The following is a 15,939-nucleotide window of genomic DNA, read 5'->3' on the forward strand; positions in this document are numbered from 1 at the left end:
GACCTTTTCGCCTTACTATTCCTGATTTCCACCCAAATTGATTCAACCTTGTCCTCCATAGCACCAATATCATCCCTTACTATTGCCCGGATGCCATCCTTAAACAACAAAGCTACACCACCGCCCTTACCGTCCGTTCTATCCTTTTGTATAGTCTGATACCCTTGGATATTTAACTCCCAGTCGTGACCATCTTTTAACCATGTTTCAGTAATGGCCACTAAATCATAGTCATTCACGATGATTTGCGCCATCAGCTCATTTACCTTATTTCGTATACTACGAGCATTCAGGTAAAGTACACTTATGCTGTTTTTTATGTCTTTGTTATGAATCCTAACACCTTGATCAGTAACTTTTCGCAAATTATTTTTCCTCTTACCCTTTCTCCTAATTTTCCTTGTCTTTGAACCCATATCTCTACATAATAACCTGTCACGTAACCTGCTGCCTTGATCTCCATTAACCATTATACTGTCCATAGCTTTACCCTTCCCTTCCCCCCAACTTGCTAGTTTAAAGTCCTTGTGACCAACCTATTTATCCTATTCGCTAGAACACTGGTCCCAGAATGGTTCAGGTGAAGACCGTCCCAACGGTACAGGTCCCTCCTGCCCCAGTACTGATGCCAATGCCCCATGAAATGGAATCCCTCTTTCCCACACCACTCCTTTAGCCACGTGTTAACTTCCCTAATTTTCTCAACCCTATGCCAATTGGCACGTGGCTCGGGTAGTAATCCAGAGATTATAACCCTGGAGGACCTGTTCTTTAATTTAGTCCCTAGTGTTTGATAATCCCCAAACAGGTCCTCTTTCCTAGTCTTACCTATGTTGTTAGTCCCAACGTGGACCACAACAACTGGATCCTCCCCCTCCCTTTCCAAAATCCTTTCAAGCCGATCAGAGATGTCCCTCACCCTGGCACCGGGCAGGCAACATACCATGTGGGACTCTCGATGTGGCTTACAAAGGATGCCATCAATCCCCCTAATTATAGAATCCCCAACAACTACCACTTGTCTTTTTGCTCCCTCCTCTTGAATGGCTTCCTGTACCACGGTGCAGTGGTCAGTCAACGCATCCTCCCTACAGCCCTCTTCCTCATCCACACAGGGAGCAAGTACCTCATACCTGTTGGACAAGGTCAAGGGCTGAGGCTCCTCAACTCCTAAACTCAGGATCCCCCTTCCTGCCTCCCTTGCAGTCACACCACTCTGTCCCTGACCACTGTCCGAATTAACAGTACTTATTCTACCGGGTGTGACTGCCTCCTGAAACAAAGCGTCCAGGTAATTTACCCCCTCCCTGATGTGCCGCAGTGTGTGCAGCTCGGTCTCCAGCTCATCAATTCTGAGCCGAAGTTCCTCGAGCAGCCAACACTTGCTGCAGATGTGGTCACTGACGGTCTCAATGGGATCCACCAGTTCCATCATCATACAGCAACAGCACATCACCTGTCCAGCCATATTCAATTAGTTAATTAATTTAAATAATAATTTAATTTTTTTTTTTATAGAACCTCAAGGATAAACCCGAACACCAACAAAAACACAGCCCTCTCTCGCCACTCACCCGAACTCAGATGCACTCTGTTCCAATCAGCACTCAGTCACTCACCTAAACTCAGATGCACTCTGTTCCAATCCAGCACTCAGTCACTCACCTAAACTCAGATGCACTCTGTTCCAATCAGCACTCAGTCACTCACCTAAACTCAGATGCACTCTGTTCCAATCCAGCACTCAGTCACTCACCTAAACTCAGATGCACTCTGTTCCAATCAGCACTCAGTCACTCACCTAAACTCTTTTGGACTCTGTTCCAATCAGTACTCCGTGTCTAAAGGCACTCCTGCCACACCTTTTGTGCACTCACCTCTCCCAGCACTGTCCCGGCTCTCTCCCATCTCGCGCTGTTTTCGCTGTCCCGGCTCTCTCCTCCCGCGCTTTTTAAATCTCCCGGCTCTCTCCTCCCGCGCTGTTTTCGCTGTCCCGGCCCTCTCTCCTCTCGCGCTGTTTTCGCTGTCCCGGCTCTCTCCTCCCGCGCTTTTTAAATTTCCCGGCTCTCTCCTCCCGCGCTGTTTTCGCTGTCCCGGCTCTCTCTCCTCTCGCGCTGTTTTCGCTGTCCCGGCTCTCTCCTCCCGCGCTTTTTAAATCTCCCGGCTCTCTCCTCCCGCGCTGTTTTCGCTGAATTTCTTCAGCGCACCAACTGGAGGCTAATTTCACCAGCTTCAATCCTGTCCATTAATTCCATCCAATATTGCTTCCTCAGACTCTGCCAGCTGATTATCAATCAAAGCCATGTCCACCTTGCCCTCTAGAATTTGGTTCACTGGTAAACAAGACCCTCACCAATCACAACCTTTTTGTGGATAACTCCATTAGCATCATGGTATTGACAGAATCTTAACCTCCAGCTGGCAACACCTTGTCCCTTATAGAAGCTTCCCTACTTTTCATCACATGCCCTGCCCAAAATGTCATGCTGGTAATGCGAGTCCATCACTAAATTTTACCTCTCCTCCAGTATTCGTCCAGTACCTTCTCCTTGGAGCGCCGTACTTCTTTCCACACCCCTAGCCTCTTGTTTAAAAGTTTGTTTTCTATCAATCCCCAACTCCTAAAAGTCCTACTCAAATTCCTCTTTCCTTTCATTCCTCTGTCTCTGTACTGACTTGATATGTTATAATCTCTTATTTATACATTTTTATTTATACCCTACATTATTGAAAGAAAATAATATAACCTCCATTTTATATCTAGTTAATCTTACAATTTTTAATGTAATTCTTCACTGTATTCTCTACAGTACTGTTTGATGTTCAATGAGAAGACAATCTGCTCTGGTTCATCAGATAGCACCATTCGAGTCTGGGACTTTACAGGTGTGAAAAATAGACAATTTATTATGAATTTATTTTGGAAGTTCATTTCCTCCTTCATGCCACAAATAACTACATTCATTTTTAAAAATAGGACTGTATCTATGCTACTCTTTAAATAACTTTAAAAGCTATGCTCAATTGATATGTATTACATAATCAATGGATTCCTGCTTCCCACTATATCATTCCACTCTATACCAAGCAAGTCAAAGAATTACATAGACCCTACAACAAAAGAGGGCATTTAGCCCAACACGGTTATGCTGGTGTTTCAATTCCATAAGAGCTTCCGTCCACTTCCTTGTCGAGAGACCAAAGGAACATTTGCAAACTTGCATGCTGGGTGAGACAGACTGAATGTTGAATGGAGGACCCACCTAAGAATCAAGGTGTGGACCACCAAAGGTTTAGAAAAATGTATCATTTTTAAAGGGACTTGCTGGAAGAACTGTTTTACTCCTTTTCTCCAGGGGACCCTGGGTTAAAATTTAAGCTTCTGTCCTTAAACTTAATTAAAAAAAAAAAGTATTTAAAAAAAAAAGACAAATTTTAATTTTAATTAATTGACGCAATGTCAGTTAGAGGGGTGCTGTGCTCTGACTGTGAGATGTGGCAGGTCCGGGAGGCTTCCAGCGTCCCGGATGGCTTCATCTGCAGAAAGTGTACCCAACTGCAGCTCCTCACAGACCGCATGGTTCGGTTGGAGCAGCAATTGGATGCACTTAGGAGCATGCAGGTGGCGGAAAGCGTCATAGATCGCAGTTATGTAAATGTGGTCACACCCAAGGTGCAGGCAGAGAAATGGGTGACCACCAGAAAGGGCAGGCAGTCAGTGCAGGAATCCCCTGTGGTTGTCCCCCTCTCGAACAGATATACCCCTTTGGATACTGTCGGGGGGATAGCCTATCAGGGGAAAACAGCAGCAGCCAGAGCAGTGGCACCACGGCTGGCTCTGATGTTCAGAAGGGAGGGTCAAAGCGAAGAAGAGTAATAGCAATAGGGGACTCTATAGTCAGGGGCACAGATAGGCGCTTCTGTGGACGTGAAAGAGACTCCAGGATGGTATGTTGCCTCCCTGGTGCCAGGGTCCAGGATGTCTCCGAACGGGTAGAGGGAATCCTGAAGGGGGAGGGCAAACAGGCAGAGGTCGTTGTACATATTGGTACTAACGACATAGGCAGGAAGGGGCATGAGGTCCTGCAGCAGGAGTTCAGGGAGCTAGGCAGAAAGTTAAAAGACAGGACCTCGAGGGTTGTAATCTCGGGATTACTCCCTGTGCCACGTGCCAGTGAGGCTAGAAATAGGAAGATAGAGCAGACAAACACGTGGCTAAACAGCTGGTGTAGGAGGGAGGGTTTCCGTTATCTGGACCACTGGGAGCTCTTCCGGGGCAGGTGTGACCTGTATAAGATGGACGGGTTGCATCTAAACCGGAGAGGCATAAATATCCTGGCCGCGAGGTTTGCTAGTGTCACACGGGAGGGTTTAAACTAGTATGGCAGGGGGGTGGGCACGGGAGCAATAGGTCAGAAGGTGAGAGCATTGAGGGAGAACTAGGGAATAGGGACAGTGTGGCTCTGAGGCAGAGCAGACGGGGAGAAGTTGCTGAACACAGCGGGTCTGGTGGCCTGAAGTGCATATGTTTTAATGCAAGGAGCATTACGGGTAAGGCAGATGAACTTAGAGCTTGGATTACTACTTGGAACTATGATGTTGTTGCCATTACAGAGACCTGGTTGAGGGAAGGGCAGGATTGGCAGCTAAACGTTCCAGGATTTAGATGTTTCAGGCGGGATAGAGGGGGATGTAAAAGGGGAGGCGGAGTTGCGCTACTTGTTCGGGAGAATATCACAGCTATACTGCGAGAGGACACCTCAGAGGGCAGTGAGGCTATATGGGTAGAGATCAGGAATAAGAAGGGTGCAGTCACAATGTTGGGGGTATACTACAGGCCTCCCAACAGCCAGCGGGAGATAGAGGAGCAGATAGGTAGACAGATTTTGGAAAAGAGTAAAAACAACAGGGTTGTGGTGATGGGAGACTTCAACTTCCCCAATATTGACTGGGACTCACTTAGTGCCAGGGGCTTAGACGGGGCGGAGTTTGTAAGGAGCATCCAGGAGGGCTTCTTAAAACAATATGTAAACAGTCCAACTAGGGAAGGGGCGGTACTGGACCTGGTATTGGGGAATGAGCCCGGCCAGGTGGTAGATGTTTCAGTAGGGGAGCATTTTGGTAACAGTGACCACAATTTAGTAAGTTTTAAAGTACTGGTGGACAAGGATAAGAGTGGTCCGAGGATGAATGTGCTAAATTGGGGGAAGGCTAATTATAACAATATTAGGCGAGAACTGAAGAACATAGATTGGGGGCGGATGTTTGAGGGCAAATCAACATCTGACATGTGGGAGGCTTTCAAGTGTCAGTTGAAAGGAATACAGGACAGGCATGTTCCTGTGAGGAAGAAAGATAAATACGGCAATTTTCGGGAACCTTGGATGACGAGTGATATTGTAGGCCTCGTCAAAAAGAAAAAGGAGGCATTTGTCAGGGCTAAAAGGCTGGGAACAGACGAAGCCTGTGTGGCATATAAGGAAAGTAGGAAGGAACTTAAGCAAGGAGTCAGGAGGGCTAGAAGGGGTCATGAAAAGTCATTGGCAAATAGGGTTAAGGAAAATCCCAAGGCTTTTTACACGTACATAAAAAGCAAGAGGGTAGCCAGGGAAAGGGTTGGCCCACTGAAGGATAGGCAAGGGAATCTATGTGCGGAGCCAGAGGAAATGGGCGAGGTACTAAATGAATACTTTGCATCAGTATTCACCAAAGAGAAGGAATTGGTAGATGTTGAGTCTGGAGAAGGGGGTGTAGATAGCCTGGGTCACATTGTGATCCAAAAAGACGAGGTGTTGGGTGTCTTAAAAAATATTAAGGTAGATAAGTCCCCAGGGCCTGATGGGATCTACCCCAGAATACTGAAGGAGGCTGGAGAGGAAATTGCTGAGGCCTTGACAGAAATCTTTGGATCCTCGCTGTCTTCAGGGGATGTCCCGGAGGACTGGAGAATAGCCAATGTTGTTCCTCTGTTTAAGAAGGGTAGCAAGGATAATCCCGGGAACTACAGGCCGGTGAGCCTTACTTCAGTGGTAGGGAAATTACTGGAGAGAATTCTTCGAGACAGGATCTATTCCCATTTGGAAGCAAATGGACGTATTAGTGAGAGGCAGCACGGTTTTGTGAAGGGGAGGTCGTGTCTCACTAACTTGATAGAGTTTTTCGAGGAGGTCACTAAGATGATTGATGCAGGTAGGGCAGTAGATGTTGTCTATATGGACTTCAGTAAGGCCTTTGACAAGGTCCCTCATGGTAGACTAGTACAAAAGGTGAAGTCACACGGGATCAGGGGTGAACTGGCAAGGTGGATACAGAACTGGCTAGGCCATAGAAGGCAGAGGGTAGCAATGGAGGGATGCTTTTCTAATTGGAGGGCTGTGACCAGTGGTGTTCCACAGGGATCAGTGTTGGGACCTTTGCTGTTTGTAGTATATATAAATGATTTGGAGGAAAATGTAACTGGTCTGATTAGTAAGTTTGCAGGCGACACAAAGGTTGGTGGAATTGCGGATAGCGATGAGGACTGTCTGAGGATACAGCAGGATTTAGATTGTCTGGAGACTTGGGCGGAGAGATGGCAGATGGAGTTTAATCCGGACAAATGTGAGGTAATGCATTTTGGAAGGGCTAATGCAGGTAGGGAATATACAGTGAATGGTAGAACCCTCAAGAGTATTGAAAGTCAAAGAGATCTAGGAGTACAGGTCCACAGGTCATTGAAAGGGGCAACACAGGTGGAGAAGGTAGTCAAGAAGGCATACGGCATGCTTGCCTTCATTGGCCGGGGCATTGAGTATAAGAATTGGCAAGTCATGTTGCAGCTGTATAGAACCTTAGTTAGGCCACACTTGGAGTATAGTGTTCAATTCTGGTCGCCACACTACCAGAAGGATGTGGAGGCTTTAGAGAGGGTGCAGAAGAGATTTACCAGAATGTTGCCTGGTATGGAGGGCATAAGCTATGAGGAGCGATTGAATAAACTCGGTTTGTTCTCACTGGAACGAAGGAGGTTGAGGGGCGACCTGATAGAGGTATACAAAATTATGAGGGGCATAGACAGAGTGGATAGTCAGAGGCTTTTCCCCAGGGTAGAGGGGTCAATTACTAGGGGGCATAGGTTTAAGGTGAGAGGGGCAAGGTTTAGAGTAGATGTACGAGGCAAGTTTTTTACGCAGAGGGTAGTGGGTGCCTGGAACTCGCTACCGGAGGAGGTAGTGGAAGCAGGGACGATAGGGACATTTAAGGGGCATCTTGACAAATATATGAATAGGATGGGAATAGAAGGATACGGACCCAGGAAGTGTAGAAGATTGTAGTTTAGTCGGGCAGTATGGTCGGCACGGGCTTGGAGGGCCGAAGGGCCTGTTCCTGTGTTGTACATTTCTTTGTTCTTTGTTTGATAAATGCTTAAGATGTGCAGTGCACAGGTAAATTATGTTACTTCCTCAATCCCACAGATTTGGGCGGTCAGTGTCAAAGGTCACTAGCAGGTAGATCCTGTAATGCACGCTGTGATCAAAGCCCAATGGGTATTAGTTAGAATCGATAGAATCCGAACATGGAGGAGGCTATTTAACCCATCGTGTCTGCACCGATATTTCGAAAGAGCACTCTGCCAATGCCCAGTCCTCTGCACTACCCCCGTAACCCCGTGCATTGATCGTGGCCAATACACCTAACCTGCAAATCTTTGGATACTAAGAGTTCAATTCAACTAATTGGGAACAAAGTCCCATAGCGAGCACGTTTAACCGCATGGTTCCCGGCCCTTGCAGTGCCGCGAAATGCATTGTATAAGGGGCCTCAGTGGGGAACACGCGGCCGAGGCCATACATAGCCCCGCTTTGTACAGCGGGGAGCTCTAATCACTGGAACTCCCCAGTGTATCAAGAGATCAGAACGCCATTTTTAAATGATGTCCCGATCTCCAAGGCCCCTGAAGCAAACTCCAAACCCCCCCAGCCTGAACACACAATGGGAGTGACCCAAGGCCGGAATCAAACCTGTTCCCATATTTTTATTTGTAATAAGATTATACTTAAGGTGGAATTCTCTCATTTTGAGATCTCATTTTGAGACTAAGTGCAGTAGCGGGCGGCTCTGGCGACACATGTCCTGCCGACCAGAATAGTGGGATCCTGCACCAGATTCAGCAGTCGGAATCTCATTAATCATGCACAAGTACGTTTGCCTCTGACACTCCTGGTGGTCTGGCAGCTAATTCGCGGTCAGGTTTGAAGGTCATATTTACTTATCAGTCCAGCACACTCCGATCACTCTCTGCAGCCCATTTGTCTTCACCAGACCCTCCAACATGTCTGTAACCCAGAGGCAAAAGGCTACCAACCTCAAAACGAAGTCAGCACCAGCTTTCAATGCAAGACCCTTATTCGGGGATTGTTGGCCCATCGGCATATGCTCTACCCAAGGGACAGTACAAAGAAGCACACCAACCTTACTGCCCCGGCCTATGAGGCTGTTGCCCAGATGGTCAGCCTGACTGTCACATGCCCACAAAGTGCCATCCAGTGCAGGAAACAGATTAATGACTTTAGGGCAGTACGGTGGCTCAGTGGCTAGTACTGCTGCCTCACGGCGCCAAGGTCCCAGGTTCGATCCCGGCCCTGGGTCACTGTCCATGTGGAGTTTGGACATTATCCAGTGTCTGCTTGGGTCTCACCCCCACAACCCAAACAGAAGTGCAGGGTAGGTGAATTGGCCATGCCAAATTGCCCCTTCATTGGAAAAAATAATAATTAGGTACGCTAAATTTTTTTTTTAATGATCTCATCAGCTCTGCCAGGGCTCATGATCTCATCAGCTTCCTACAATATCAAACTCGTCCCTCAGCAGCTGAATTACATCTTCAGCAGTACAATGGACTATCCTATGAGGGAGCATGTGGTGGTGTAGGCAGCATTGTCCCTTTTCTCTGTTCGAGTCTGAGGGTGACGCACCAGAGCCATGAACCACTGTTTAAGTGGGTAGCCCTTATCCCCCAGAAACTATCCCTGCAGGCTTTCTGGTCCCTTGAAGGTTCCAGGCATCTGGGAGCAGAAAGATGTAGGAGTCATGGCAATTCCCGGGGAACCATGTACAAACGCACAGATGTACCTTTGGTGGACACACAGCAACTGCACATTGATGGAATGGAAGTTTGCATGGCTGATGAACCTCAAGGGCTGCTGCCAGGTAGCCACATGAGTGCAGTCTATGCTCCCTTAACTCTAGGAAGCCCAGAGATAGCTGCAAAGCCCCAGAATCCCTGAGTCTGGCTATCCGCATCCACAGCAAAGTTCACATAATGAGAAGCCCTCGTGTAAAGGGCATTGGTCACCTCCTGAATGCATTAATGTGTTGCTGACTGTGGAATGTTGCACAGGTCACCAGTTGCAATTCATGAGATGCAGATGAATGCAAATGGAATTTGCATCACCTGACAGCGGGAAGAGCGACCTGCCATTGGGAGCATTGCAATGGGATTTTACTCCAGTGTGTTTCTGATTTTTTTGACTCCTGCCAGATTCACCACGTCAGCCTACCACCAAACCTGCCATGGGCCAATTGGGAGAATTCCGCCCCTGGCTTGTAGGTTTTCCAGAACTGCTACATAGTTGTCTGGCATATAAACGTGATGCAAATGAGTTCACAATTGACTGCCACACAGAGGGAGTATATTCTAATGCCAGGATTTTGCATTTTGACAGTTAGCGAATATGGCATCTTTGCTAAAACAGTTCACTAATGCTTGGAGATTGGAAAACGCTTTGCTTTGTTTCTATAGTTTATAAAGAGCTGCAAGACTTCCCCAAGTGGAAAACATAGCATCCGACTTCCCATCCCCAAATATCAAACATTTCTCGGTCAGCCAAAACGAGGAAACATTGTCTTGGGTTATGCTAAATACAGATACCATATTGGGCAAAAGTAGGATGCTGAACAACAAAGACCTCCTGTATAAGCAAAGCCTGGAGTTCAGAGATAAAAGCATGATTGTTTTTCACGTAAACTTAAAGGAGTTACATGGTTGCTGTCTTTGTCATGAATATTTGTGTGACAGAGATCCAGAAAGATGATAGAAAACAATCAAAAACTTTAAAAATGAAGTATTATCAAGTGCAGATTAAGGAAGCTATTCAACTAATCGAGTCCATGCCAGCAAAAAAATGTACAATCCTCCAGTTTCATCTTCTTCCTTCCCCCCCTCTCTCACCACCAAAAAGGAAAGCATTTACTGGGCACATATGTTCAAGAGTGTACCACACTTGGTATTTGAATCAATGTGGTTAAGCTGGTTTAGCTCAGTGGGCTAGACAGCTGGTTTGTAATGCAGAACAAGGGCAGCAGTGCGGGTTCAATTCCTGTACCAGCTTACCCGAACTGGCGCCGGAATGTGGCGACTAGGGGCTTTTCACAGTAACTTCATACTTGTGACAATAAAAGATTATCATTGTTATGTACAACTGTTCAAAATTGTTTTTTTGAGGGGCAGCATGGTGGCGCAGTGGGTTAGCCCTGATGCCTCACGGCGCCGAGGTTCGACCCTGGCTCTGAGTCACTGTCCGTGTGGAGTTTGCACATTCTCCCTGTGTTTGCGTGGGTTTCGCCCCCACAACCCAAAGATGTGCAGGCAAGGTGGATTGGCCACACTAAATTGCCCCTTAATTGGAAAAAATTAATTGGGTACTCTAAATTTATATTAAAAAAAATTTTAAATTGTTTTTTGGGAATTGATAATAAATAGCATATTACATTAGTGCTATTGGGAGTGAAGTACGCTAAGAAATATCAATGATTTTCCACAGGAAATTGTCTCTTTACCATGACAGAACACATTGGGGTGGTGAGGTGTCTACACCTGTATGGAAATAGACTCGTCAGTGGAGGTGACAGAAAGAAGATTTTGGTCTGGGATGTAGCGGTAAATATAGGTTTTGGTACATTACATGATGCACATATAACTATACACATTTTAATTGATTATGATCAACACAGTTCATGAACTTTACTTGGCTGAATTAAAACCAATCAAATCAAAATGTTTTAGGGCGGCATGCTGGCGCAATGGTTAGTACTGCGCCGAGGACCCAGGTTCGATCCCGGCTCCAGGTCACTGTCCGTGTGGAGCTTGCATATTCTCCCCATGTTTGCGTGGGTCTCACCCCTACAACCCAAAGATGTGCAGCGTATGTGGATTGGCCACACTAAATTGCCCCATAATTGGAAAAAAAGAATTGGGTACTCTAAATCTAAAAGAAAAATCAAGATGTTTTAAAACACACCCTTTTTAATCAAGATAATCTGATACAAATATATTTTTAAAAAATAAATACAAGATTATCTACAACAAAACTAATGACAAATCTTCTCAGAAAATAAATAATAATAATATTCTTTATTAGTGTCACAAGTAGACTAACATTAACACTGCAAAGAAGTTACTGTGAAAATCCCCGAGTCGCTACACTCCGGCGCCTGTTTGGGTACACTGTGGGAGAAATCGGAATGTCCAATTCACCTAACAGGACTAGTGGGAGGAAACCCCACGGGCGAATGTGCAGACTTCGCACAGATTGCGACCCAATCAGGGAATCGACCCGGGACCCTGGTGCTGTGAAGCAACAGTGCTAACCACTGTGCTACAAAGTCAGAAATAAGATTGCCATTAATTACATTGTTATACATTTCAAAAATAATGTACATTCAACATGAACTTCAAATGGGGGTACCAGAGAGTTAGCATGTGGATTCACGTTTTACATGGATAAGTCACCACTCTAGCTGTGCCATCGAGCTAAGTGACAAATTTGAAAATCTATAAGACTTGACAGACCGAGGGAACGTTAGTAGAGAAATCATCTTGAGCTGATACCACTCTATAGCAGCCATTTTCAGAGTAGAATTAATGAAGGGCTGAGAACTGTCTTCAGCAACCAGGAGTGTTGTGGGTTCTAAGAGAACTAAAGAGGACAATCAAGAGTCAATAATAATAACAGAAAATGCTGGAAAAGCATAGCAGGTCTGGCAGCATCTATGGAAAGAGAAGCAGAGTTAACATTTTGAGTCCAACATGGAAATGTAGAAAGGTAGAAATGCGATGGGTTTTATGTTTTTGCAAAAGGGGGAGGGGCTGGTGAAACAAAATAGAAAGTCAGGGATAGATTAAAGGGCTGGAGAGATTAAATGTCAAAGAGGTTATGAACACAAGACAAGGGGAGTGGCAATTATAGTATTCAAGGCTCAAGCCGGTGTTAATAGCAGAATAAAAGTCAACACTATCTGAAAACAAAACAGCAGAATGTGTTAATAGCAAAAAAAAGGGTCAGTGCTGTCTGAAAGCAAAAACATGAGAATAAGATACAAATTGGTACTGGGGGGTTGTGTGGAAAAAAATTCAAAATGAAGGGCAAAGTTCATGGTCTTAAGTTGTTGAACTCAATGTTGACCATCACCTTTCAATTTCTACCGCTCCAAAGAAGGGTTATATCGGAGTCCTATTTATTTTAGATTTCCAACATTTGCAATGTTTTTCTTTAAATGAAGAACCAATAACCCTAAAAATATATAGGCAAAAATGAACGCAAAGATTTAAGATATTATAATAGGAAATAACTTCAATTTATATCTTGCCTTATTGCATTCTTACGCACTCCGAAGTGCTTTAGCTCCAGTGAATTGTTTTCGTAATTTGTGTTATCACTGTTTTCTAAGTTTCATGTTGTAGTACTTAAAAAAAAATCATAATCTAACTACCACAATGTCTCATGCAAGGTGTGACTTATATAAGTGAATGATATGGTAGAGCTTGTTTGAAATCGGAATGCTTCTAAGTTATAGCTCAGTGAGCTATAATGTACAGAATCATCCTCAGCAAATTCACAAAATAGTTACAGATGACTTACATTCCATTTTAGTTCATTAACTTAGAAAGACCTTACAAAGCATTTGCTTCCCATTGCAATGTGTTTCTGAACCAGTTGTTTAATAATATGGTTCCAAGGTCTTTGCCTCACTTATTCTATACATTATAAGTAGTTTTTATGCTTTGTCTAAAGAACTTTTTATTTCAATCACAAATTGATCCTTTATTCTTTTTAAATTTTAAAGTAGCCAATTCATTTTTTTCCAATTGAGGGACAATTTAGCGTGGCCAATGCACCTACCCTGCACGTCTTTGGGTCATGGGGGTGAGACCCACGCAGATACGGGGAGAATGTGCACACTCCACACGGACAGTGACCCAGGGCTGGGATTGAACCCAGGTCCTCGGCACGTGAGGCAGCAGTGCTAACCACTGTGCCGTGCCACCTCAAATTGTTTCTTTATAGCGTGAATCTATTCCCTCTACCAATTTGGTCTTTAGGTCCCTATGCATATTAGCAGGTGAACAACCCTTTTTTGAATGAAATGAAAGAAAAAATGCTGGAAAATCTCAGCAGGTCTGGCAGCACCTGTAGGGAGAGAAAATCTCAGCAGGTTCATTTTTGAATTAACTCTTTTCCTATGCTTTGTAAATCATTACAGCAGCTTTTTTCTCACATTTGTATCATGTTTCTCACAGTGAATCCAACTGTCCCACTCATCAATCGCATTCTTTTTCCAGTCATGTTTAATTCAGATTTTAGCCTTTACAAGTTCCTATACACCTGATTAATATATTTGACTGGTGAATTGGACATATATTATTGAGCTGTGCTCATCAACTTAAATGTCAATTTTGCTGAACATTCAAACCGAATAATGATATACAAGGTAATATTTATTGCTACATTTATGTCTTTTTGTGCTTTTACTTCTTTTGTAGAATGGGAAACTGGTCAATGTAGTCCACAGAAATCCATCTCTGCTCCACAAGATCTGGGTTAATGAGACAAAGGTCATCACAGCTTCTCCTGAATCACCAGGAATTTTAACAATTTTGAGCTATTGGTAAATGACCACAGTTATATAGCTACAGAGATATCAGTTACTGTTCTATATCTTGAAAAATAGGGAAAGATTAAACTTACTTCACATTATTCAAGTCAAGTGATTCATGATTAGCGATTTTCATTTCATTATTTGGTGATTAAATAAGCATGAATACTAAATCGAGTTTATGTAATAACATCCATGATATTTTTCAAGAAGCAAAAATTAGATGATGAAGCCTCTGATATCGTAGACGAACATATAATTCAAATAAACTGACAAACTATTTGGATGCACCAGTACTAAGAAAAACCAGATCAGTTAGTTTTTTTGAGCTAACGCTGCCAAGTTTGTGTGATTGGCTTGGTAAGTACTAAGCTACTTAGAACTGTGCCCAAAACAGTAAGAATCAATGAAAACTCAATTTAGCTGTCACATTTGAAATGAAATGAAATGAAAATCGCTTATTGTCACAAGTAGGCTTCAAATGAAGTTACTGTGAAAAGCCCCTAGTCGCCACATTCCGGCACCTGTACAATAAATCACCCTTAGCACAACTGAAGATGCAAGTTTTGAATTTAGAAGCTTTCTATCTGAATGCTTACAAAAATAAGTATGTTAAAATTATTCTTATGTATATAGACTCTCTTAATTGCTTTCTATTTGAAGCAAGCTACTATTTCTGGGAATCTCCTTGGGCTTCTTCTACTCTGCTGCTGTAACTGATGGAAGTTCAACAGAAATTGCATTTATGCACATCAACTTCTAGCAGCTGAATGGGACAAGACACAAGGAATTTCTTGGTCTGTGCTTTCTTTCTGCTGCTTTCTGCATAGCTAGCTTCTGGCTAAAAATATTCCTCCACATGGTTCTACAATATGGATTGTTCATATATGAATTCTGATATTTGCTACAGTGTAGAGATCAACACTTTTAAATAAAACTTTTTACACATTAATCAATTCTTAACTGTTCTTGTTTCTCAGTATTGAAACAATCTAGTATCAAGCAAATTGACAAAAAGTCACTCAACAAAGCACTTTTCAAAAATTTGTCAGGCCTATGGGGTCAAAAAGAGATAAATTCACTTTCTCAAAATCCTATCAAACGTGGCTTTAAGATAAGGCAATCCCAATAAAAGACAAATTTTCCCCTCAAATTATGATTACGACTTATGTCCTGACTTAGTTCCTCCAGTCCCATGTGGGACAATGGGCAGACTCCGCTACTAGCCCTGGTCTGTCACAATCACTTTCACTCTAGCACAGGTGGTGTCTCACTCTTGGAAGTCCTCCTTAAATGTACTTCACCAGGTTTTCTTTGGCTGGCTCCATCTTCTTCCATCTGGTGGTGTCTGTTCTACTGCCACTTTAGCAGGACATACTTCTGGGACGTGAAATATAGATTTTTTTAAATTTAGAGTACCCAATTATTTTTTTTCCAATTAAGGGGCAATTTAGCATGGCCAATCCACCTACCCTGCACATCTTTGGGTTGTGGGGGTGAGATCCACGCAGACACAGGGAGAATGTGCAAACTCCACACAGACAGTGACCCAGAGCCGGGATCGGACCCAGGTCCTCAGCGCCGTAGGCAGCAGTGCCAACCACCGTGCGCCCTGGGAGGTGAAATTTGTGCCCTGCTAGCCTCAGTCGTCTCTCCATTATAATGTCCCATAGGCAGCTCTGAACAATCCTCTGTTCCACCTCTTCATTGGTCTTTCCATGCGATGTCCAGGACCTTACAGTCACCGCTGCTGAACAACATCTAATTTATGTGACACCTTTGCTGTTCTTTTCCATGTCCCACTGGCACAGATTATGGTTGGTATTACTATGGACATATCGAGTCACAGCTTCATGGCCGTGTTGATAATGTTAGATGCCCATACCTTGTGGAGCCACTGGAAAACTGATGCTGCTTTGCTGATTCTTGTGTGGACATCAATTTCTAGATTACCCTCCCTGAGGATGTTGCTTTCTTGGGAGGGAAAGGGGTCAATGTCCTCAATGATCTGTTGCCCGATAGTGA

The 15,939-nt window shown here is 44.1% G+C and overlaps 1 protein-coding gene across 5 annotated transcripts in view; it reads left to right on the forward strand.

Moving 5' to 3' along the window:
* LOC140399896 (uncharacterized) overlaps positions 1–15,939 on the forward strand; it is a 141,843-nt gene that overhangs the window by 119,687 nt on the left and 6,217 nt on the right. For 3 of the 5 annotated variants that reach the window (XM_072489384.1, XM_072489403.1, XM_072489378.1), the window contains 3 exons: positions 2,811–2,886; positions 10,803–10,918; positions 13,802–13,926. In XM_072489384.1, coding sequence (XP_072345485.1) covers positions 2,811–2,886; positions 10,803–10,918; positions 13,802–13,926 — 317 coding nt within the window. Of the gene's footprint in view, positions 1–2,810; positions 2,887–10,802; positions 10,919–13,801; positions 14,842–15,939 lie in introns of those variants that run through there. The other 2 variants (XR_011937920.1, XM_072489395.1) reach the window with 2 other exon arrangements.

The sequence above is a fragment of the Scyliorhinus torazame genome, chromosome 2 (assembly GCF_047496885.1).
Source record: "Scyliorhinus torazame isolate Kashiwa2021f chromosome 2, sScyTor2.1, whole genome shotgun sequence".
Taxonomy (NCBI): domain Eukaryota; kingdom Metazoa; phylum Chordata; class Chondrichthyes; order Carcharhiniformes; family Scyliorhinidae; genus Scyliorhinus; species Scyliorhinus torazame.